The 26,596-nt window shown below is 35.7% G+C and overlaps 2 protein-coding genes and 1 long non-coding RNA gene across 3 annotated transcripts; 1 reads left to right on the top strand and 2 right to left on the bottom strand.

Moving 5' to 3' along the window:
- Nucleotides 1–2,334: 2,334 nt before the first annotated feature.
- Nucleotides 2,335–3,329, bottom strand: LOC125209359. Its single transcript, XR_007174317.1, has 3 exons — nucleotides 3,298–3,329; nucleotides 2,860–2,928; nucleotides 2,335–2,366 (listed from the first exon to the last, which is right to left on the bottom strand). It is a non-coding gene; the product is annotated as an uncharacterized LOC125209359 (long non-coding RNA).
- Nucleotides 3,330–18,523: 15,194 nt separating this feature from the next.
- Nucleotides 18,524–20,326, top strand: LOC125201976 (UDP-glucuronate 4-epimerase 3-like). Its single transcript, XM_048100286.1, has one exon. The coding sequence runs from the start codon at nucleotides 18,900–18,902 to the stop codon at nucleotides 20,190–20,192; it is 1,293 nt and encodes a 430-aa protein (XP_047956243.1). The 5' UTR covers nucleotides 18,524–18,899; the 3' UTR covers nucleotides 20,193–20,326.
- A 3,146-nt stretch (nucleotides 20,327–23,472) lies between these two features.
- Nucleotides 23,473–24,145, bottom strand: LOC125202271 (auxin-responsive protein SAUR36-like). The gene has a single exon (XM_048100643.1). The coding sequence runs from the start codon at nucleotides 23,963–23,965 to the stop codon at nucleotides 23,549–23,551; it is 417 nt and encodes a 138-aa protein (XP_047956600.1). The 5' UTR covers nucleotides 23,966–24,145; the 3' UTR covers nucleotides 23,473–23,548.
- Nucleotides 24,146–26,596: the final 2,451 nt, after the last annotated feature.

Here is a 26,596-nt window from a genome sequence, read left to right as displayed (position 1 = left end):
GTAGCGGCTAGGGTTTGGAAATGGGGGGAATTAGGGGAGACGAAATTAAATCGTGGGTTTGAGGAGTGAGGCGGTTGGAGTGAGAGAGAGAGTGAGTAGATCGAAAATCTCACTTAATTCTCGCTCCTTCCGTTTTATGTACTCTAGAAAACTATGTTGGTAGATTCTTTTAAAGAATTATAGTTTTGAGTACATAGTGGCCAAAGCCTGCTTTGAGTATAAGTGAGAGAAAATGTGTGTGAATGTGTAGCACAAGGCCAATAAAGCGGTAGGTATACTCGAAAGCATTCTTTGAGTATAAGTGGGAGATTGTTGGGGTTTGTATACTAAAAGATGCTTCGAGCGTACATGCCTTTGTACAGTCAGCTTGTGCATGTATACGAGAAATGCCACGTCCACTTGTTTACCTAATTATGAGAATAAATAATATAATATAATGGTTTATTATTGAAATATGATAAACAATTCTAAGGCTTTTTACTAAGAAGGTCAAGTAGGGAAATTCGATGAATCTCCTCATGAGTTTTCCAGTAGGGGACTTGGCCAGATCTAGTAAGAAGAAAAACGTATTCACAACCTAGATAGACTTTGGCTACCTATTGGTACGGTTGCGGTGTTTGTGATAATTCTCTCTTACCTAAGACGAGATTAGTAACACTGGTGTGGTAAAGCACTGAAAGGATCTAATATGAAATGTATTCTTTATTGCTATCTACTGTAAGAATATATTTAAGAAATTTTAGTATTTTCTAGTCTATGGAATTAATATCAATATTGTTTATTCAGTCATACGCCACTTTGACTTATCAATATGTGAGAGTTTGTATGTAACTCAAGTTCATGATATCTTGGGTCTTAGTAATTGAATAACATGAAGGTATTGAGATATTATTTCATAGAATTCGCGTGCCCAGAGTGGTATGATTAAATCCCTAAGGGGTGATCCCCAAGAGGTGTTTGAAAAAGGAATTTATTATTCAGAAAACTGTGCAGTTGGAATTTATTCCACGAATAAAGTTTCAAACTAGAAAAACTCTTTGGAGAATTAATTTAATTCTAGTCACATAACACACAAAAGAATTAAATTGATGGATCAAGATAATCTTAAACGCGAGAAATATTATAAAATAAAATGGACCCAAGTTATTTGTAATTTGGTGATTTAGGTGGGAGTGCAATATTATTCTTTAGTGGAACAAAATAATATTCCATTGATAATATATTAAATCATGGGTCATTTGATTTAATTAGTTAATTATCTAATGGGTGAGCCCAACACCTAAATCATTCCATGGATCCCCTTACTAGCCCATTAAGTCTATTATAAATAGTGAGGAGTATGGGAAACCCTAGCACACTACACAATACACAATACACAACACACACTAAACCCTAACCCTAACCCTAGCCGCCATTCTTGAGGTCTCTCTCTCACCCTCTTGGCTCGATTTCGTGCCTAGCACATGGGAGATTTAGGGTTCTTGTTTTGTTCTTGATCAATCATAATTCATAGGATTAGATCGAGGCAATCTCGTGTTTTGTGTTTGGTTTTCCTAGATCTCTTCAAAGCTATTTGTTGATTATCCAAGATCCGCCCACACGGATGGATGATCAAGGACAAGGGAATAGTACGGAAGATTCGTGGTCGATAAACCAAGGATCTCCGGGTGGTGCAGCTAGCAACGTCAATCCAATGATGGATCAAGAGGTAACAATCGAATCTACATCAAATATGCATGATTATGTGTTTATTTGATGTTATATCTATAGATCTATGTTTATTGCATGAAATTGGAATCGAATGCATAATCACCTAAATAGATCCGTTAAGGATTTGTTTGTTTTTCGTGTCTTCCGTTGCGGTAGTCCCAACAATTGGTATCAGAGCAAATTTTTAGGCTCTGATTATGCATTTGATTAATTGAGTTTTTCGAAAATTATAGTGTAAGTGTAACAGCCCGGCATTTCTAGGGTATAACAAATACAGCGACTGCTACTTAGGCGAACTTAAAAACAACAAGAACAGAGACTAGGGTTTCAATTAAAGAGATTTACCCTAGCAATTAATGAAGATCAAGGCAATAAGTCAACGGCTAACTTACGAGAATCAAGACTTAATAGATTAGGCTCAAAAGTCAAAGGTTTAGCATAATTCCAACAAAACGCAATAATTCCCCTCATTCCAAAACAAAGAATTAAGTTCACCATAACCAAAAAAAATAATAAGTTTTCCAAAAATATTCAGCGGAAGCATATCAAGAGAAAGCGGAGCCATGTATGAAGACACGACTACACTTATAGTTTCAAACATCCATTTTATTCGAATCAATCTTCTCAACACCACCGACCGCCCATCGCCGCTCAACCTGCACATAGGGAAAACACATGCAGGGCTGAGTATTTTAAACATACTCAGTGGACTCATGCCAAAACATTTTATAGTTATGCCACCCTTACCATAGTGAACTCGAGGTTTTGCATTTATTTAAAGATAAGCATCGAGTATCACAAAAATATATCATGGACTGGCCAGTCAAATAATACCTCCCATTTTCTCATCAATCATCATTTCATAGTGCGACGAAAGTGTGGCCACACTTTTCGCCCACGAGATCGGCCGACTAGCAAGGACGGCTCCCGATCCCAACGTGTACACTAGCCTGATAGGGTTTGCGGCCCTACTCAAACCCGAATTCGTTTTTATAGCCGCTGTAGCCTAATGGAGCGTACTCACAATCTAGGCATCAGGCAATCACAATATCCAAAATAATTTATAGGCATGGCATAACAGTTCAATCCACCCTTATTTCTCCAACATCATAAATTTGCACATAGAAGAGAGTTTAGAATAAAGCCCACCTCGATTTCTTTCGAGTTCAACAAAAATGCACTTCTTCTTGATATCCCACCGGGAACGCGAACTATCACCTTTAGTTCATATTTTTCAAATAAGTCTCAAATCATAGATTAAAATTATGCATGATCTCACGTTTCCCTTTTCCCTTCGATTATTTCCAAAATCAACAATCAGAATCAAAGTACGATTATCATATCGTTTTTATCACACAACAACTCCAGATTTATCATCAAATCGTGTCACGCATGAGTGCTTCCCACACACAACACACACAACCACACGTACACGCCTACCGAGGCGTGCACACACACACACACGGTCACACCAACACATGCATACAAATTCACCGATTAATTTCCCCCTTCACTCGTTCTAAATGCATGTGGACTCAGAAATACCGATTAATCGGTAGAGGAAGAAAAGATTAATAATAGAAGTACCTTTTCTTGCAAAAACAAACGGTAGAAACAAGTAAAATCTTGATTCTTCAATGAATTCTTGAATTGCAGCTTCAATTCTTCTCCACAAGATGAAGAATTAATGGAGAAAGTTGAATAAAAATTTGAGAGAGAGTGGGGAGAGAGAGATGTCGAGATTTTTTTGGGAGAGTGGGGGACGGTTTCTGTAGTGCTAGGGTTTTGATTTCTCTCCTCTTATTTATAGAGTGCAAGATATACTCCAATAATTAAATAAATAAAGATTTGGAAGAGATATGGAAGATTTGTTTGTTGAAGTGGCCGAATATTTGAGGAGTAATAATAGGGAATTCGAATTCTAGGCTATTAATTTAGCCTATGATTTAATTTGAATATTTCACGGAGTAGAATAAAATATCACGGAGCAATAAAAATAATAATAGATTTCCCCAATTTAAAAGGAAAGTGGCGTGTAGTTGACCCTTTCAAAAGGAATTTATTTGAATATCCTAATTTAATTAGGATATGGTAGGATCTCCTTAGATTTGACAAGATATTCTAGGATATTTGAATTTAATTATGGAAGAGAATAAACAAGGGATCAAATAATATAATAATAAATTCTCTTCTCCCATAATATAAGGATTTTCGAAAAATCCCTCTAGACCAACATAGGGTTTTCAAAATTTTCATGAAATAAAGGAATAATCGGACTTTGGATTTAATTTGAATAATTATCTCAAGCAATAATTAAATCCAAGAAAAATAGGATTTCTTTCCAATAAATAGGAGAGGGTCGAAAATTCCACATGATTAAATAAAATGCTCCTATTTAATTCTCACTCATCCCTTAGGAAAATAATTCACCACAAATATTATTTCTTCCCACATCACAATATCCACATTTTCGAAAATCATCTCCACTTCACATTTTCAAATGACTTTGACCATTCCACGGCCACGTCATATTTTCCACAATATTGACTATTCAATAGCCACGTCACATATTCCACATGTTTGACTATTCAACTCGATCTCAACTCAAAATCGCAATTAGGTCACAAGAATATTGCAATAAACCACTCATCATTTAATTTCACATATCATAGCATTAAAAGCATTTAATGCAAAATTTCCACGTCACAAAAAAAATTAGGGTTCGAAAAAGCAGGGCGTTACAGTAAGAACTTTCAAAAATAATGCAATATGGTTTGGATCTATGTTTTTCTTGATTTTATTTTCGGATCTATGATATGATGTTCTAGATCGATGATTGAATATTGAGATTATTGGATTTAAATCCTAAGTTCTCCAAAATATTCTTGATTTTATTTTCGGATCTATGATATGATGTTCTAGATCGATGATTGAATATTGAGATTATTGGATTTAAATCCTAAGTTCTCCAAAATATTCTCCAAAATCCTACCCGGATTGCAGACTAATCGGGTGCAGGCTAATCAGATAGTAATTTTATTCAGGCTAGTCCATGAGTTGTGAACTGCGCCTGACATCCGTAATCAGAAATTTTGCATAAAATAGGTACTTTAATTTCATGATACAGCTGGCGAACTACATAAATAAATTAAAATTTTAAAATAAATAATCCACGTGTCAACTACATAAAAATCCACATATTATATCATGTACATATTTCAAAATATTCTAAACTGTAGTGGGACCCTTTCACCACTCTATATACTATACATTTATCTACATGCAGAAATGATGAGAAGGAGAAGGTTGCTAAAAACGCGTCAGCCGCCGACCCTTATAATAACTGTAACTCACATCAACCAACGCATCATTGATATCTTATTCCTGAAAAATATTAGGCTGTGTTTGGTACCCAGAATTCAACTCATGGAATTGGAATTGGGAGCTTGAATTCCAAATTTGTTGTTTGGTATTAGAAAAATATGTAGATTTGGAATTGAATTGTAATTCCAAAAAATCGTTCCAGCCACCAAAAGTCACCTAGGAAGTCGTGCCCTAGCTTTTTATATAGTTTGGGCTGAAAAAATAGGCCCAGTCGCGTTTTTTCACTGCACTGCGCAGTTTTCGTAAAATAGCCATATCTTCTTTATCCGGACTCTGATTGAGGCGTGCAAGGTATCCACGCGAAACTCTTTCGAAGGTGAATGCAATGGTGGACTTGTAGAAGCATTTGAAATTGATATTCAAGGGCTGATTACTGTTCAGATTCGGACCATGTTTTCTTTCTCCGCTCTCTCCTATAGTTCGATCTTTTTTTCTACAATTTATCAAAATGAGTACATTTTTCATCTTAAAAAGTGTGTTAACTTAATGCAATAAAGGACTACAATTTGATTCACATCAAGGACTCAACTTACCTTTTTGCTCGTATCGCATGACTCATTTCTGAGGTGAAACTCAAAAAAGACTTTATCAAGACTGAGATAGTAAATCGCGGATCTCTATCAATATATAAGACACTAGAATACCATATACGCGTTCCTGCAGATAATGATGTCAAATCTTCAAAGCAAAATAATGCCACTAATAACAGATTTTGAACAGAATAAGAAACTTTATGTGCTTGCGATTATTACTACGCATAAGCAATAAAATTTCCATTAAGTCAAAAGATAACCAAATCCATGTTTCAGCGCATCACTATAAATAACATAATATCTTGTACCTGCGGAGATAACCAAAATAGGTGACATATTTAACCAATACTTCCACTCATTAAAACTCTTTTGATATGCTTCACTCCATATAAAAGAAGAATTATGTCGTACTAACTTCATTATCAATTTAATAATAATCAAGAAACATTTCTATTTGAAAATCAGTTCAATCTTTTGTAGATCCACTTCTATTCCATGACATGACACCACGTGTCCCAACAATACCACTTGTTCTAGCAAAAACTCACCTTTACTCAACTTAGCAATAGAGTTCATCTCGCCGTACATGAAATACCGACGTTCCAGTAATGGTTGAGAGACTCTTGTAATTGATCAAATAAGTCTTCCATTCTCAGTAATAGATATTTATTCTTCACTGTCACTTGATTCAACATTCAATAGAATATATAAAGTCGCAATGTGCAATCTTTCCTCTTCAAATATGATATTGGTGCACTCCAAGATGAAACATTGGGTCGTATAAATCTCCTACCAGACAACTCTTGTAACTGATTCTTAAATTCTTGAAACTCTAATGAAGACGGTTGATAAGTAGAAATAAAAATAAATGCAGTGCTCAATAGAGAAATATATCTCGTGATAAGATGAAAACCCAGATAAATCTACACTTCAATAAATCAAAAAGCCGATCTAGATAATATAAGAAAACCTGGAACAATATATTGATTACCGTAAAATACCACTCGATCCCGCCTCGATGATTATATTACCATTTCTTTTACTTGACAAGCTAACTTGGTTCGATGAAGTGAAAACCAATCTATACCCATAATAATATCAAAACTTGTGTATGAACAAGAGAATCAATATCCGCTGGCAGCTCAATTGAATTAACTCGCAACACGTTCTCTAGAAAACCGTGTATATTGAGATAATGTCAGCTCATAATCAACAAACATAGTTCATTGATTAAAGAAAAAACCTTCTCTGCTTCTTATCACAATACACTTTTTTGTATATATTTAGCATTGAGTTCTCTAGAAAAATCGTCTGAACTGAATACCAGAGGTTGTATCATAGCTTGTGGGACTGTTTCCCACCAAGAGTAAGTATTGCTTCAAAGAAGATATACCCTATAATCAAAACCTTCTTGTGATATACAACTCATCTGATTGAACACCGATTCTATCACTTTTAACTATATCTCAGCCTCAGTCAGATTAGTCCCATAGAATCAACAACTTCTACCTTTCCGAGCTATTTAAATTTTCTACCTCTTTACCTCATCATTGGTCCATATACTCCTGGGTAATCCCCATATGATGCAACATGAGAATGAAATGCACTCTATAATTAATGGACAATGTAGGACGACTAACCCTTCTCTCCTCGGTGACAAATGTTTATGATAATTCAAATGCATGTGCAACTTATAACTAATATGTATCATATGATATTTATGAATGTCATGTCACAGCGGGATTCTATCCCTGCTCTGATACTACCTAAATTGTCACACCCCAACCCTTATGAGTTATGCACTTACTATAAATAAATTAAAATTTTAAAATAAATAATCCACATGTCAACTACATAAAATCCACATATTATATCAAGTACATATTTCAAAATATTCTTAACCTATAGTGGGACCCTCTCACCACTCTATATACTATACATTTATCTACATGCAGAAATGATGAGAAGGAGAAGGTTGCTAAAAACGCGTCAGCCGCCGACCCTTATAATAACTGTAACTCACATCAACCCACGCATCATTGATATCTTATTCCTGAAAAATATTAGTGGTTTATATGAGCCACAACTCAGTGCATATAAACCTTACCCTTAATTCCACAGCCCAACAATCAAACATATTCTTTAATCAATATATAAAACAATAATCAACAAATATTAAAATAATTCCATATAAATATGCATATGCCACTCTGTTTAGTTTATTATTCTGTGACAGTTCAAGCCTGGTATCTGCCCGGAATTTCCAATATGCCACTATGATTTGACCCGAAGGTCCCACTATGATTTGACCCGTAGGTCCCACTGTGAATTGACCTGTAGGTCCCAATATGATTTAACCCGAAGGTCCCAATATGATTTACCCGAAGGTTCCAATATGTCCACTATGATTTCAGATCCAAGACATGACTATCACAGATCCTCTTTAATCAAATGATTCAATTAATTCCAATACCACATGCAAAACATATCTATTACACCAATCACATGTCCATATCATATCCCACTCAATAATTCCAATTTAATATACTATTAGTATATTTATTGCACCAAGCATATATCCACATGATCACAATTAAACACATATCATATCAGTATCACATCGTATAATCCAATTATCCACTTCAATTTAACACATAGTAATTAATCATATAACGCATGTAAAATTAAAAGTGTGATTTATACACACCTGATTACGATAGATAAACTACTCAAAAGCTCGAGAAGGCTCGTTGTTTATTGCTTCCAGATTATATATAGTTGTTACTTCTAAATCCTAGATAACCTTCGTGTCGTTCTAATATAAGTATATGTATGACGTACCTTACTCTATCTCTCTTTCTTTCGAAATTCTAATTCTCTTCAAAAATAAAGAATATTTATATACTATATAGTCATGATACGGCAAAACTAGTGACTCACCTTATATTTATTTTGTATTTTATAAGAAAAACACGTATAAAAGAAGTATTAGAAACGTGTAACTTGGTAAAAAATTAGGCCATAAAGTAATACATAAAAATTCTCATTTGCTAGGCCACGTACACATTTATTTATTTAATGTATACCAACCTTAGTTTATCCAAAAACATGTACATATCTAAATTTATATATATAAATACGTACATGAATACTATTAATATATTATCCCATGCAAATATACACATGTTACTACTCTTATTTATATTATATTATATTAATTTAGGATACTATCATTTCCCATGTAATACTATATTTCCATGTAATACTATATATTTCCATGCACACACACGCATTATTACATATATGCACACACTTAAATTAGCTATTTAAGGTCACGTACACATACATATACATGCTTGTACACATATAACATATAATTATGTAAATAACATTATATATATGCAATGATAAATGAATGCATATCGATATGCAAATTGATGCATGTTTTGGGTTAGGGATGTCACAGAAGTTGTCTTTATTTTAATTAGTGTATAATGGAATTATTTCCTAGAAATATACCTAAGGAAAAAACATAAGTTTTTCAATTGTTTAAAACCTTAAAATTTCAAAAATTATATAATTAATAATTGGATGGATTTTAATTGGAATCTTATTCCTAGTTTGAATTTTATCTTTAATTTTGATGTAAGGTGAATTTTATTTCATCTAGATAACACCAGTTTAGCTAAAGAAGCGAGAAATTCATTTGGCATTGACATGCTACTAAAATCCTATATTATTAAAGCTTGAAATAGTTAATTGGATTTTAATTGGAAATTCAATTCCTAGTTTAAAATTTGAATTTCATCTCTAATTTTGATGAACGTGAGTTTGTTTCATCTAGATAACATCACATTGATTTAAAGGTATGAGAAATTCATAGAGGATTAATTTTGCTATTAAAATCCTAAATTATTTATTTAAGTTGAATTTTTGTCTTTAATTTTGATGAAGGTGAATTTTATTTCATCTAGAAAGCATCGTTATGAATTGAAGATGTAATAAAATTCTTCTTGTCATGTGATTTTATGAAAGCTATGAGAATTTTAATTCTCGAATTAATTGGTGTGTTTTAAATGGATTTAGTCTTAATTGGATAAGTGTGGATTTATGTATCCAAGTGAGTGTTTTAAATTAAGACTTAGCTAATCTTTTATGATATACACCTAGATATTAATTTTAGGATAAAGATGGATTAATTCTATTTAAGTAAATCCTATAATAGTATTAAAAGGTAATTCTAATAATCAAGATACGTTATTTTAACTAATAATGTATAATTGTCTAAGATTGGACTTAATGTCTAGATAATCTTGTTTATGTGAAGATAGAATTTTAATTCTATCTATTTATTTTAGATGCTTAATTAAATGATCAAGTTTCGTCATTATGGTTATGTGAACCTTGTGTATTTGTGTTGACATGTTTTATTGATGAATGATGGATATTTAATTTGAGTTATGATTTTATTTGTTAAAATCTAGTTTAACTCATGCATCGCCTATGTACTTATAGCTAGTACATGTTTAATTATTCTTTGGATGTGGATACCTGCCTTATCTGCTTAATTGATAATTAAACTATTAAAACCACCAACAAGAAAATATGAAGCGATAATTACAACACGTTTGTATATGACCTCCATAAAATTGGTCTTAGTGCGAAGTAGTGACCGGCCTGTCTTTACGGGAGGAACATTACCAGTTCGTAAGTTTGGACTTCTCTAGATAAAGGTTATTAAAATCGTAAAATTAGTTTTTCAGTAATATCGCGACTGGTCTTTACCGGAGCAATATTGCTGCGAAATTATAAGGATTGTATTTTAGTAATGCTTAGAGGGAGCTATAAGAGGAGGTGCTTGTCCGGTTCGACCTTTCTTTAGAGGAGTTCACGCACAAGTAAAGAATCCTTAGTGCTTAATTTTGTGGTTATACGCTTTAGCATTGTTAGTCAGTCATGCCATTCTTATGGTCTCTGGACTATCTGTCGACATTGTGGCTAGTAAAAATAATGGATTTCTTGCATGAATATGACACGGCTTCCTAGTAGAAGAACGTTTGTGCTTGATTTTGTGGATGTAAAATTGATGAATTGTTTTGTGGTTATTTTCAATTCCTTGAAATTTTACATGTTTATATTATTGGTGTTTATTCTCAGCTTGAACGAAAGATGTTTACTACTTGGGAAGTTTATAGTGTGATCCTTGAATCAAAGGAACGCGATTCTGATTCTTATTTGGATTGGAAAAGGAGACTTGACATTGATCAGTTGGCTAGCGATTTGAGGTTAGTCCTCACTATGGATCACCCCTCTGCTTATTACATATCAGACAAAGAAAAGGATGCTTGTGATCGATGGGATACCGCGAGCGGTCATGTCAAGAGGTTTTTGTTGGCCTCGGTCGGCAATGCTCTTGGTTGGATTGACAAGCCCGACATGTCATTGATTGAAGAACCTAAATGGTTTGATGAAATGTCCACCAAGTGTCTCATGAGATCGGTGGTGAACATTTTGAGGAGAACGGTCTTGAAGGAGAACCAAAACATTAACGACTATGTCGTGGAAATGGTTGACGGTTTTGATAGACTCGAGGCGTTGGGTGGGAAAATAGGCTCGGAAATCCAACAACTCATGATTCTCGACGGACTTCCAAAGAGTTATGAGAAAGTTAAGAAATAGATAATGGACAAGTTTTGGCCAACATCTCTTCTAGTACTCTCTGGCAAGCTCATTGAGGCACAAGTCCAGATAAGGAAGAAGGAGGGTGGGATGGTCAATAACTCCACTGACCTAAGACGCAAGTCTGACATGGCAGAGAGTTTGAGCCAACCCAATGTGATTAGGAGGAAGACATGATCCCAATCTAGCTATGACATTTATGTTTTGAACAATGAAAGTCTTATTTTGCTTTTATGTTTACATTGTTGAAATAAGACTTTCATTGTTCAAAACATAAATGTCATAGCTAGATTGGGATCATGTCTTCGTCCTAATCACATTGGGTTGGCTCAAACTCTCTGCCATGTCAGACTTGCGTCTTAGGTTAGTGGAGTTATTGATCATCCCACCCTCCTTCTTCTTTATCTGGACTTGTGCCTCAATGAGCTTGCTAGAGAGTACTAGAAGAGATGTTGGCCAAAACTTGTCCAATATCTCTTTCTTAACTTTCTCATGACTCTTTGGAAGTCCATCGAGAATCATGAGTTGTTGGGTTTCTGGGCCTATTTTCCCACCCAACGCCTCGAGTCTATCAAAACCGTCAACCATTTCCACGACATAGTCGTTAATGTTTTGGTTCTCCTTCAAGACCGTTCTCCTCAAAATGTTCACCACTGATCTCATGAGACACTTGGTGGACATTTCATCAAACCATTTAGGTTCTTCAATCAATGACCTGTCGGGCTTGTCAATCCAGCCAAGAGCATTGCCGACCGAGGCCAACAAAAACTTCTTGACATGACCGCTCGCGGTATCCCATCGATCACAAGCATCCTTTTCCTTGTCTGATATGTAATAAGCAGAGGGGCGATCCATAGTGAGGACCAACCTCAAATCGCTAGCCAACTGATCAATGTCAAGTCTCCTTTTCCAATCCAAATAAGAATCAGAATCGCGTTCCTTTGATTTAAGGATCACACTATAAACTTCCCAAGTAGTAAACATCTTTCGTTCAAGCTGAGAATAAACACCAATAATATAAACATGTAAAATTTCAAGGAATTGCAAATAACCATAAAACAATTCATCAATTTTACATCCACAAAAATCAAGCACAAACGTTCTTCTACTAGGAAGCCGTGTCATATTCATGCAAGAAATCCATTATTTTTACTGGCCACAATGTCGACAGATAGTCCAGAGACCATAAGAATGGCATGGCTGACTAACAATGCTAAAGCGTATAACCATAAAATTAAACACTAAGGATTCTTTACTTGTGCGTGAACTCCTCTAAAGAAAGGTCGAACCGGACAAGCACCTCCTCCTATAGCTCCCTCTAAGCATTATTAAAATACAATCCTTATAATTTCGCAGCAATATTGCTCCGGTAAAGACCAGTCACGATATTACTGAAAAACTAATTTTACAATTTTAATAACCTTTATCTAGAGAAGTCCAAACTTACGAACTGGTAATGTTCCTCCTGTAAAGACAGGCCGGTCACTACTTCGCACTAAGACCAATTTTATGGAGGTCATATACAAACGTGTTGTAATTATCGCTTCATATTTTCTTGTTGGTGGTTTTAATAGTTTAATTATCACTTAAGCAGATAAGGCAGATATCCACATTCAAAGAATAATTAAACATGTACTAGCTATGCATGCAAGACAATAAGTACATAGGTGATGCATGAGTTAAACTAGATTTTAACAAATAAAATCATAACTCAAATTAAATACTCATCTTTCATCAATAAAACATAACATGTAAACACATTTACAAAAGGTTCACATAAACATAATGACAAAACTTGATCATTTAATTAAGCATCTAAAATAAATAGATAGAGTTAAAATTCTATCTTTACATAAACAATATTATCTAGACATTAAGTCCAATCTTAAACAATCATACATTATTAGTTAAAATAACGTATCTTGATTATTAGAATTACCTTTTAATACTATTAGGATTTACTTAGATAGAATTAATCAATCCTTATCCTAAAATTAATGTCTAGGTGTATATTATAAAAGATTAGCTAAGTCTCAATTTAAAATGCCCACTTTGATATATAAATCCGCATTTATCCAATTAAGACTAAATTCATTTAAAACACACCAATTAAATTTGAGAATTAAATTTCTCATAGCTTTCATAAAATCACATGACAAGAAGAATCTTATTACATCTTTAATTCAAAATGATGTTTTCTAGATGAAATAAAATTCGTCTTCATCAAAATTAAGGACAAAATTCAACTTAAATAAATAATTAAGGATTTTAATAGCAAAATTAATGCTCTATGAATTTTCATACCTTTAAATCACATTTGATGTTATCTAGATGAAACAAATTCACCTTCATCAAAATTAAAGATAAAATTCAAATTAAACTAGGAATTGAATTCCAATTAAAATCCAATTAACTAGTTCAAACTTTAATAATTTAGGATTTAAGTAGCATGTTAATGCCAAATGAATTTTTCACTTCTTTAATTAAACCGATGTTATCTAGATGAAATAAAATTCACCTACATCATATTAAAGACAAAATTCAAACTAGGAATTAGATTCCAATTAAAATCCATCCAATTATTATACATGTAATTTTCAAAATTTTAAGGTTTAAAACAATTGAAAAACTTATGTCTTTTCCTAAGGTATATTTCTAGGAAATAATTCTATAATACACCAATTAAAATTAAGACAATTTCAATTAAACCTTAAAATAAAACATGAAAGCATATAGCGAGAATATTCTTTAAAATTCCATCCAATTATGGAAAAGCCAGAAATTAGATCAATCAAATATTGAATTTCCTTATGTTAATTATCATGATATTATCTAGATGGAAAGAATCCATCAAAATCAACTAATTAACAAATTAAATCAATTTATTTGAACTAATTATTCCAATTGACAATTTTTAAAGAAGACAACAAAATTCTCTTTAAATTAGAATCTTGATTAAACAAATTAATCATTCCAATTTACCACAAGTTATAGAATTATTCTAGGTTTAGGATTTTAAACCACAATTATAAATAACTTGTGCGCTAAGAAACGAAAACACGAAAACGAGACGACGAGACGATGCAACCCAAAACCCTAATTAGATTTTGGGCCGCCACGGGCCTCGCAGCAGCCGCTGCTGCCGCGCCCGACTTCTGCCGCCTCTCGCGACTGCCGGCGCTGCTCCGACTGCAGCGTCGCCGCCTGCTGACCACCGCTGCCACTGCCGCGAGCGTCGCCGCTGCCCGGAGAAAGAGCAGTTGTCACTGCAGCGTTGCCGCCGTGACGCTCCCACTGCAGTTCCCACCTGTTGGAATCTATGCCCGGTCAATGGACTTTGACCAATTATAATTTCAACGAGACATTTAATTTAGTAAAATTAAATGATATAGCGTCGATCTACGTTCGGAGTAGATGACCGTGGTATATTTATTTTCTCAAATCCGATTCCCGGTGAGTGAGAAATAATTATTTAAAGTTGTGCAAAAATTGCAAACTTAATGAGCTACGAGAGGAGATTAGGGAATAATTAAGAGAGTTAATTATCCCACATTGAAAGTTTCAACCTTATTAAACTAGTATTTAATAAGAAGGATTATTACATGTAATAATTATAGTGGACTAAGATGAGCTGTAAGAGCCCACACGCGCGCACACGCGCGCGCCGCCCGCCCCGCCGCGAGCCGCGTGCCGCGAGCCTCGAGCCTCGAGCCCGAGCCCGCGCCCGTGCTCGTGCTCGTGCCCGTGTCCTTGTCCTTGTCCTTGTCCTTGTCCTTGTCCTTGGATCTTGGCAATTGGTCTTTGGGTGGTCTTTGGGCTGTTCTTTGGGCCTAGTCCACGTCGTGAATGAATCTAGAAGCTTCTAGACTCAGCCTCTCTAGCTCTGAGCGCGTAACGCCCGAGCGTTACAGCTCGTAACCGACGACCGTTACGGTCCCATTAATGACGGCCATTATGGCCGTTGACCCCCTGCAGTGGACTGAGCCTATAAATAGGCTAGCCATTCTAGCATTCTCGAGATCAGAAAACTAGAATACACTCTGCATCATACACTCCCTTCTCCCTCTGCATTGTTCTTCCGTCGAAGCTCTGCCATCTCCTCCATCCAGTTCGCCGGAGCTCTGCTGATAGCGGTGCTGCTTCATCAGAGACGTAGCCGTTTTATATTTGAGGACGAAACGCCAATCCGAAGAGCACTACCAGGGCGTATCTCGTCTTGCGGAAAGAGGCCTCCTCGACTCGGCTATTTCCTTTTACAGTTCATTAGTTTCGAATTTTCCGTTGTAATTTCCGTTTCAGTTCTTCTTGTATTCCTTCTTGTAATCCCTAAATCTCCAACACCACCTGCCCTACGTCGCCTGGAACACTGCGGCTGCTGCCCCAACCGAAGTCAGGGCTGCCGCTGCCCAATGGAGTTGCTGTCGCTGCCACTGCTGCTGTCCGACGTCGCAGCGGCCAAGCTCTGGAGCTGGTCACTGCTGTTGTCAATCGGTTGTGCAGCCGCTGCCCGTCGACAACACAACGGCTGTCCGGCGCTGCTGTCCGAAGACGAAGCAGTCGCTGCCGGAGCTGCTGCCTGTTGTCTCCTCCGATCAGCCGAGGCCACCGCTGCCTCTCCTCACCGGATCTGGATGTCGGATCCCCGATGAAGACAGCCCGGAACGCAAACACACTTAGGTTTAAATCCTTGTGTTCTTTTAGTCGTTTCCAACTTAATTAACTTGATTTATCGCGGTCAAATCTTAATTAACCGTTTCTTAATTTGTAACAATCTTTTATGTTCATATCAAATATGCACATTTAAATATCTAGCTATTAGCAATTTAAATTGTTCTTGCATATAAAGAACATAAAACTATAGATCTACGAATACTTGGTTAGATATCGAATATTCTTGTGAAAAACTCGAATAAAATTCAAGATTCATAATATTCTTTCATCGATCCAAGTATTCAATCATGGACCACTTTATTTCTTGATTCAAACACATATTCACTTAAACACATACATATATGTAATCAACAAACATATAATCTAGTATATATTACTTAGAATATATAGATCTAATGTTGTTCATCATAGATCTAGAATATTTTGGAGAACTTAGGATTTAAATCCAATAATCTCAATATTCAATCATCGATCTAGAACATCATATCATAGATCCGAAAAGAAAATCAAGAAAAACATAGATGCAACACATATTATAAACATATAACATGTATTGCATTATTTTCGAAAATCCCAAGTTTTTACACTACAATTTTCGAAAAATTCAATTAATAAAATACATAATCAGAGCCTAAAAATTGACTCTGATACCAATTGTTGGGACTACCGCATCGGAAGACACGGAAAACAAACAGGTCCTTAACGGATCTATTTAGGTGATTATGCATTCGATTCCAATTTCATGCAATAAACATAGATCTATAGAACACACATCAAATATTCACATAAACATGCATATTCGACGTGAATTAAATGTTACCTCATAATCCGACATCGGATTGACGTTGCTTGTTGCACCTCCGAGCGATCCCTGGTTTACCGACCATGTATCTTTCGTACTATTCCCTTGTCCTTGAATATTTTGAATATTTTTCCACTTTATTTGTTTGTCCAGTGTCAGTTATGATGATATAAATGCCATAGTACTATATGGTTAAATGACTTTAATGGAAAGGGAATTCAATTTATTAGCAATTTATATTTAAATTAGTTCTAATTCAGTCAAAAATTTCTTGTATAGCCGACCAAGCGAAAATTTGAATATTTTTCCACTTCCAGTGCCAGTTATGATGGATATAAATGCATAGTACTATATGGTTAAATGACTTTAATGGAAAGGGGATTCAATTTATTAGCAATTTATATTTAAATTAGTTCTAATTCAGTCAAAAATTTATGTTGGCACCGGTCAAATTATAATTAGGAAAAAAAGATAAAGCATAGTATTGCAAAAATAATGTAGGACTAATTGAAGTCACAGCAAAAATAATTTAAAAAATAATGCATTATGCATAGCATTGCAACTTGCTAGGGTTTGCAATTTGCAATGCCTAATTTTTGAATGTAAATATTAGGAAATGGTCGCATTTAGTTAATTTGAGTTTATCACTTAGCAATTACGCATAAATTTCTAGGTGAAGAAAGGAATCGGTCACCTTTCTCATGTTGTCATATTCTAATTATGATTCCACCACCATTTAATACCGACCAACATATTTAGTTGCTTAGCCGAATTGTTAGTCAAACAGTTAATTGTAGATACATTTCTATTGGAACATGGCCATAATTGGTTTGAATTTAATTTAACAAACATTACTTTCTTATTGTATGTGATTTTTGGATTTCCAACTGAGTTACGATTAGTAAAAATGTACTTATTTAAATCTAATAAAATAGGTGCCATTTTGTTAAAACTCATTTAGAAACAGTATGGTCACTTTGGCTTGTCCTTGTAACATTAAACTAGTATTAAAATATGCAATATATTGACTAACAATGTTTTAATGATAATGAGAGGCCGTCAAAATTTCCATTCCCCACAATCTCTCACACTCATTTGACTTAACAAGGAGTACGTATATATTGACTGTGGACGCTCTTAATAAGTACTACCTTCGTCCCCCAAAATTTGCTACACTTTGACCCGACACGAGTTTTAAGAAATGTAATGGAAAGTGAGTTGAAAAAGTTGGTGGGATGTGGATCCTACTTTTAAAGTATTAGTTTTATAATAAAATGTGAGTAGGAATGAGTTAGTGGAATATGGGGTCCACTACCAAAAATGGTAAAAATGAAGTATATCAAATTTTCAGGAACGGACTGAAATATGATATAGTAAACTGTATCAAATTTTCAGGACAGAGGTAGTACTTTATTTACATAAAAAATCTTCCTTTCATAGATTGAGATTTCAAATACTTAGCATCCGATTAAAACATTCGTAATCTACCACGTAATCTTAATTATTTTTTTAAAAATAACAAAATCTCAATTATTAGACTTGATAAATGTAAAACAGCAAAACCCTAATTAGAAGTTTTTTTCGAATTTGAAAGAAACATCAATTAAGGATTCATTCATTGAATGGGATAGATACCATAGTCCAAAATGCATTAACTTTACTAATCATGATTAATTAACCCATTAATTAAATTATTAGTCCACTCTAACTAAACACTGAATCTGAAGCCAAATCATTCCCCCTACTGCAAATCCCAGTATTCTTATCTTTCAACACACTCACATATCTTTCTCTCTATAAAAATCCAAATTTTCTTTTCTTCATTTAATAAACCCAGAAAAGATCTTCGAAGAGTACCCATATCTCTTCAACAAATCTGATTCCACATCACTAACACCCTATTGCTCCTAATTTACAGAAACCCTAGTTGATTCTTCTTTTTCCCCCAAATCTCTGTTACCACATTCATCGGAGAGAGTGGGGGGAAGAAGCAAAAGATCGAATTTTCATCGCCCCCGGTTAATTTATTTGGGGGAATTCTGTAGATTAGGGCGGCAAAAGAAGTGGTGAATTCCGAAGTGAGAATATTTTGAAGAAATTTTCAGTGGAGAGTGTCAGAGATGAAGCACATTGAGAGCCCATCAACCCCTGGGAAATTCAAGATGGAGAAGCCTCCTTACAATCGGCTGCGGCTGCAATCTTCAATAGCTAAGCTTGCTTTTTGGTCTTTAGTATTTATTGGGATGATGTTCGTATTCTTTTATAGATCACCGTCTTCATCGAACCCCGCCCCCTCAGATCGTTCTAGAAGGTCCCTTACTAGCTCATATGCAGGCCCTAGTTTCGAGAAAAGGGTTAGACAGTCTGCTAAACCTAGGTCGAAACATGGTATGTCTGTGTTGGTCACAGGGGCTGCTGGTTTTGTAGGCACTCACGTCTCGGCCGCCCTTAAGAGGCGAGGCGATGGCGTTTTGGGGCTTGATAATTTCAATAGTTATTATGATCCTTCGCTTAAGAGGGCGAGGCAGGCGATGCTGGAGCGCAGTGGGGTGTACATTGTGGAGGGGGATATCAATGATGGTGCATTGTTAGCTAAGCTGTTCGATATCGTGCCATTTACTCATGTTATGCATCTGGCAGCGCAGGCTGGCGTGCGTTTTGCCATGAAGAATCCTAACTCGTATGTGCACAGTAACATTGCTGGCCTTGTTAGTATGCTCGAGTTTTGCAAGAATGCGAATCCTCAGCCTGCTATAGTTTGGGCATCGAGTAGTTCGGTGTATGGACTGAACACAAAGGTGCCCTTTTCCGAGAGGGATAGGACTGATCAGCCTGCTAGTTTGTATGCAGCTACTAAGAAGGCCGGTGAGGAGATTGCACACACGTATAACCACATATATGGGCTTTCGCTGACAGCGTTGAGGTTTTTCACGGTTTATGGGCCTTGGGGCAGGCCGGACATGGCTTACTTCTTCTTTACCAAGGATATCTTGAAAGGGAAGTCTATTCCGATCTTCGAGGCGACTAATCATGGCACTGTGGCGAGGGATTTCACCTACATTGACGATATAGTGAAGGGGTGTTTAGCTGCTCTGGATACCGCAGAGAAGAGTACTGGAAGTGGTGGCAAGAAGAAGGGGAAAGCTCAATTGCGCGTTTATAATTTGGGGAACACGTCTCCTGTGCCTGTGGGGGATCTTGTGAGCATTTTGGAGAAGTTGCTTAAGGTGAAGGCAAAGAGGCTGGTCATGAAGTTGCCAAGGAATGGTGATGTGCCGTTTACACATGCTAACATAAGCTTGGCTGAGACGGAGCTTGGCTATAAGCCTACAACGGATCTGCGTACTGGATTGAAGAAGTTTGTTCAATGGTATCTTAGTTACTATGTAGATGGCAAGAAGAGCTCACATTGATACAGTTTCTATTTTTCCATGAATTGTGCGGTTGGGTCGTTCTATTCTTGTTCATTTTGATTCATATGATTGTTTTATGAACTGTTTTGTTCACTCCCTTCTATTATCTTTTATCACATATCTTGATTTTGTCATATAAAGATAATATCCATGATCCGACGACTAAGAAGCTCTTTTGGTTGCTGGGCTTTGTTCCTTAGTGTCTGACCTGCATCAAAGCATTGATCAAAGTTGTTCATGTACCTATCTGGAATTGGGATACTGTTTCTTGTTTATTCGATTTCATATGCAGATATGGGGTGGGGTGGATTTATTTGAAGTTGTCATGTTATGAGAAGGGATGTGTTGAATTTTGCTACTAATACTATAGCTGCCATAACTCTTAGTCACAGTTTACTTCAATTATCATGGTCTTTGCAGTTGTAGGCTGAGAAAGTGAAACATAACTTAAGTGTGCATAATCAAAGAAAGCTCCATTTCAGTTACTTATGCAGATTAGGTTTGTGGTCATCTTCATGCTACTTGTGATACTATGTTGGTATGCTTTTTTTGGCCCTCTTAGAAAGTATAAAATGAACTATATCCATCTTGTGCTATTTTGGTCTAGTGCTTCCCAGTTCTGCATAGCTATTTAGTTTTGGTATTCTGATTATTTTGTCCCAGTTTTCTTGATAGTTGTATTTCTATGTCATGAGGCTTCCATTACCATTTTGTTTGATAATTGATGACTTTTTTTTGGGGTTTCTGTCACTTTTTGTTAGATTATTTCTACTTGTCTCAGTTGTTTGGTTTTGTGTTTCAGGCAGCAGTAACACACACATCGTTCAGATTCAGTAGTTTTTTGAAAAAAGTAAAAATAAACACACACACGACGACTAAAATTCTCTTTCTGCAAGATAGCAAGCGCAAAACATAGGCTATTTGAGCAGTCATTTATAGGACCCTAAGAATTCACTAAAACATGGTTCTCAAACATACGAACCAATCAGTTTTGTTTGATACAAACTTTATAAGAAACTAGTACTCCCTTCGTCCCACAAAAGATGTCACACTTTCCTTTTTAGTTTGTCCCACAAAAGATGTCACGTTTCCATTTTTGGAAAAAGTTCTCTCTCACATGAATATAAAAATTATATTTTCTCTCTCCATTTAACACACAATATAAAACCTCCTAAAATCCCGTGCCGTCCCACAAGTGTGATATCTTTTGTGGGACGGAGGAAGTACTATTTTTAAACAATAAACGAAAAGCTCTAACCAGTAACGTGGCACAAGCTTCTAATTTACGGCAAATAAGTCTTTTCTTTTCTAGTTCCCAACTTGGCACAAATCCTTAGAAGGCAATTTTGTTTCCAATATTTCAGATCGACCATGAGATGATATAAAACATTGATATCCACACTTTTCTCGCCGCTCTTGGCATTAAGAGCATCCACAATAGTGGACTAGCCGACGTCCTAGCAACCGGCGTGCGGCTAGGCGCTCGGCCAGTCCGCTATTGCGATAGGCTAGCCTAGAGGATGAAAAAAATGCCCCAGCTCACGAACGTGGACGAGCTGCGCTTATATTTTTATAATTAATTTATTGTTTCAACTCTTTATATACAGTTCCTTACATTTCATTTTATTCACACCACTTATTTTTTTAACGGGTATCTTTTCCTCCTCTTTCATTCTCTCTAGATAAAATGAATCACGACAGCGCCAACACTGGCGAATCACAAACGCCGTGCCCCAGCGGCAGCAGACGAGGAGGAAACGCCAGCGGCATGAGATATACGGATGGGGGAACCCAGGTGGCGGCATGGGCGACAACATGAGTGGCGGTATGGGTGACAACATGGGTGGCGGTATGGGTGGATTTCTCGGGTTCTTCGGGGGTTCCCTTGGGGTTTCGGCGGGATAGGCGGCATGGTGGAGGCATGGACGGCAGCGGTGGCAACGCCGGAGCCGGTACACCGGTAACCCCTCAATCGCTGTTTGGGGACAATGTCTATCGGCCCAGCTTAGATGGGTTGACTGATGGAGCGGATGATCCTACCCCACTGATCACTGACTACACCGGCGAAGACACTTTTTCGATGGAGGAGTTGGGTGTTTCTCCGATCAGGGAACTAACTCCTCAGCCGGCGGGAAGGAGGACTGAGAGTGGGAGGAGGGGGATGAGTGTCGACGACGATGAGCCCGTTGCCGGGGATGGTGGAGAGGACTCCGACGAGGCACATGTTCAAGCTTGAAGATGGAACTTTTTTTTTTAATTGTAGTAGACGTTTTTTTAATTATAGTATGTTTTTATTTTATTGAATTATGTTTAAACTTTCTCCACTTTGTCTAGTTTAATTTCGAATTTGTCATTTATATTCGTTGGTCTAGGACATTAGCGGGGCTATTGTTAGGCTAGGGCATTGGCTAAGCTGTTGGAAGGGTATGATGATGTAGCAGGAGAAGTTTTTGGCTGGACTAGGCTATTGCTAGCTTGTTGCTAGTCCACTCCTATAAGAGCATCCACAATATCAACGGACTAACAATAGCCCAACCAAAAACTCCTCCCGCCACATCATCATGCCCTTCCCATAGACTAGCTACTGCCCTAGCCAAGCAACAACCTAACAATAGCTTAACCAATGCCCTAGCCCAGCAAATAAACTGAAAATTATGATTAATTCATTTTAATTGTTGGTGTTTATCAAATATTTAAAAATGAAGTGCAATTAATTGTAAATATAAATTAGAAATAATTTTAAAAAAAAAAAAATCGGCCTAGTCTAACTATTGTGGATGCTCTAAGATGCATCACCCCTATATGTCCCGTATGCATTGGTTTTGTCTATACGTTGGCTTGAGCTTTTTTTAACTCAAAAAACTTGAAAGAGATGTAATTAGAGCCGAGTCCATAGAATCTCCTTGCTGGACACAGAGAATTTCACCGCCATCTGATCATAGGGAAGAATGTCAGCAGATGCAAATATCAAAACCAAATCAAGAAATATTAATGTGTCAGTGTCAGTATCGTAATCAATAAACATGTTACATGTCTATATAATGCTACATTGTCTATCTAATCTATTAATCGATATTTGGCCAGTCAAACATGCGAAATTAAGTAGAGTGTATGATTTTTATGTGAGAGATTAATAGTTATGTGCTTGTCTTTAGTAATTTGAATCCTCATCCTACTAAACAAAGGGAATTAACACAAAACAACATATTTTTAGGATAAAATAATAAATAGTAGTAATAAATTTTATCCCATCATTTGAGCGTTTACCAGGACCAGAAAAAGAAATGGGGAAAAGCTTTTTTAAAATTAAGATAGGTAAGTTAATTACAAATCTGAATAGTCAGACATCATCAAATTCAAAATCTGAGACTCTTCCACATCCGGGTAGGGCGACCCGACTTAATCCGGGTCTGAACACGCTCAAACTCCGAGATCCGACAGGGTATCGTTAACCCGCCCGGCTGATTGAACCCGAACTCGTTTTCGGACTCCTTCAACAAATCCCCAAACAACGGGTGGTTGAAATACACCACCGGCACCAAAATCCGCTCGAACTCGCCGTCGCTCTGCCCCACGTACACCGCCATCTGCCCCTTCGGCACCGCCGAGGCCTTCTCCAGCATCGGATCCCTCTCCACCCCCTTCGCTCTCCACCCGAGCCTTCGCGCGCCCCACCCGATCAGCCTGCAGAGGCGGCGGCGGCGGCGCTGCGGCCGAGATGCTCTCCGCCGGAAAATTGACGCCACGCGGCGCTTCAGCGAGAAGCCTGCCATGCTTTTTCAGTGTTTATAGAGATGGAATCGAATTGAATTGGATTGAATTGGTCGATGAAAGTTGAGAAAGTGTTGAAAATTGGGGGAAAGAGTCATGCAAAAGTGGAGGAGCTGTTTGGGATTCCGTACGGAGGTGATCTGCTATTTATGTACAAATCGTAGGACTCCGTTTAATAACGGAATGTATCCTGCATTTAATAACGGGGTTGATACAGTGGAAGAAACGAGTAAAAAGTTGTGTGTTATTATATCTGTGCACAAAATGGTCTTATTTGTGGATAATATTGTTTTTAATAATTAAATAGAGAGATAAGTAGACATATATAAGTGGGGGAAAGAAAGAGATAAGTAGATAAAACTAAGTAAAATATTTTTATAAATGAAAATAAGATTAATATTGAACGGACTGAAATTAGGTCATTTGGTGAATGATTAAATCCGGGATTGGTAAAGAATGTAACACTAATGTTAGTTAGAAGTGAAATCGGCATATTAGTACTCCTACTTAGAAGTGTTTCTTAAGGATAAACATTATTTTTTATTCTCTATATGTACCTTCATATCTCATTATTTATATTCACCCTTCATTCTTACTCTATTGGTTTTTTTCTATTTTATGTAAAAGTTTTTTTTATAAACTACGTACACATGTGTTTTTATAATTAGTTTTGTGCTGGATTTATTTTTGTTTACTATTTATCTCAATTTATTTGATATTAACAATTAAAAATGAAATATATAAATAATGATAATGTGAAAATGAAATGAGAAGTGGGATAGGCCTTGAGATAAGCGCTTTCATTATAGGGAGATAAGCTATGTAGGTAAAATATTGATGTGAAAACAGAAAAAAAAAAAAAAAAAAAAAAAAAAAAAAAAGCATATCCATTATGTGTGCTCTTACTAGCTATATAATCCGTACATGAGTTGTACTAATAATTAATTTGATATTAGGTACAATGTAGGGATAATGCTTCCACATCAGAACACATTTTGTACACAGCTTGTGGTTGGAATATTCGCCTTAATTTTAAGTATACCCATTCATATAACTGACCTGTCACTATTAAGTCTCAAAACATTCCCCTAAAATAATAATTTTCATGTCAAATTTGATGATATAGTCAATTTTGGAGTGTTGGAATTGTACCGTTAAAATTAATTACTTCGCCCTATGGTACTATCCAGTCCTCAACGTAACTACTCAGCCTGTCTATAAATAAATATTTTATTTTAGTTCGACACAAATTTAAAAAAAATGAAAACAAAAATTTGCGACATGATTTGGAAATAATTACTATTATTCCGGAAAATATCAGTGAGATGTCAAAAAAATATCGTCAGATTTCGTTAATACTGCAAACTTTTAGCATTGTAAAACGAACTCAATAGAGATGGATATTATAACAGTAACTATCACAAAGTTTTCATGATTGAGAAGTGTATCATTTTTATATAGAAAATGATAAGTGACCCGGCTGAATATTCAATGGTGTCATTTTGTTATGGATATTTCACTTTCAAGTCTTCTTAAAATAATACCAGTAAAAGTAGTAGCGTGTTAAATTATTGTTTTGATTATTAATTGATTCCTCTTTGGGTGCGCATGGGGTATTAATATCTGGAGTTTCCGTACTATAGTGTACATGGTTGACTTATATAAAAGCATGAAACAATAAAATCTATATGGATATGGAATTCAATTCGACGATGAAAATCAGAAAGAGTTGTAAATGGTGGATTTGGGAGTATTAATAACTGAATTAGTCCTACATTTAATATTGGAATCCATAAAGTGGAGGAAAGAAAAAAAAGTTTTTGTGTGTTATCTTTATATAAATAGTCTTATTTGTGGATTTGATTTTTTTTTTATAATTAAAATCGATAAAATGGAATATAGAGATATTTGGAAAAAAAACAAATGAGCAACATAAAAATAAATAAAATAGTTTTATGAATGAAAATGAGATTGATTTTGAATGGATCCAAAGTGAAACCATTTTTCATGGTGTCCTCGTTGGTGGACGACATGAATTTGAATGCGAAATGAATAGAGTAAAAGAGAGAGAAAAACTATTAATAGAGTAGTAATAGTATCGCTTAAAAGTGAGATCTACCTAATTAGTTTCCTCCGACTTAAAGTTGAGTCGTATTCCTAACCAAGTTGATTCATTTTTTTATTAATAAAAACAAACGTCTAATCACTCTTATTTTATTCACTTTTCTACGTTACTCTCTGTACTTAATTTCACTCTCCTATTTTATTTAATAATTTAACACATTTCTTAATTTGCTCAAAATTAATTTGACGAAGGGAGTAGTATTTTGATATATGTAAACTTCATATTTTTAATATAGAACTAATTTCAAGTGATGGAACAAAACGAAAATATGATAGTAACTTTTTTTATGAAGAGAGAGCATAAATTCTCATGTGTTTTCCTTAAATTTATCGATAGTGTTTTTAAAGAAAATATTTGAAAAATAAGTTTAGATTATTTTTTAAATAATTTTATTAGTATTGTTTAATTATTTGCACGTATAGCTGAAATAGAGAATTTAGAGCATCCACAATGGTGCTTAGGCCATCCACAATGGAGCATAAATTCCAATACGAAAGATTTGGATGTG

The sequence above is a fragment of the Salvia hispanica genome, chromosome 1, assembly GCF_023119035.1.
Source record: "Salvia hispanica cultivar TCC Black 2014 chromosome 1, UniMelb_Shisp_WGS_1.0, whole genome shotgun sequence".
Taxonomy (NCBI): domain Eukaryota; kingdom Viridiplantae; phylum Streptophyta; class Magnoliopsida; order Lamiales; family Lamiaceae; genus Salvia; species Salvia hispanica.
Note: the sequence above shows the minus strand (reverse complement) of the source record. Positions and strands in the feature narration are given on the sequence as shown.

Coding starts and splice junctions, on each gene's coding strand:
- LOC125201976 (XM_048100286.1), top strand. CDS start 18,900: ATGAAGCACATTGAGAGCCCATCAACCCCTGGGAAATTCAAGATGGAG.
- LOC125202271 (XM_048100643.1), bottom strand. CDS start 23,965: ATGGCAGGCTTCTCGCTGAAGCGCCGCGTGGCGTCAATTTTCCGGCGG.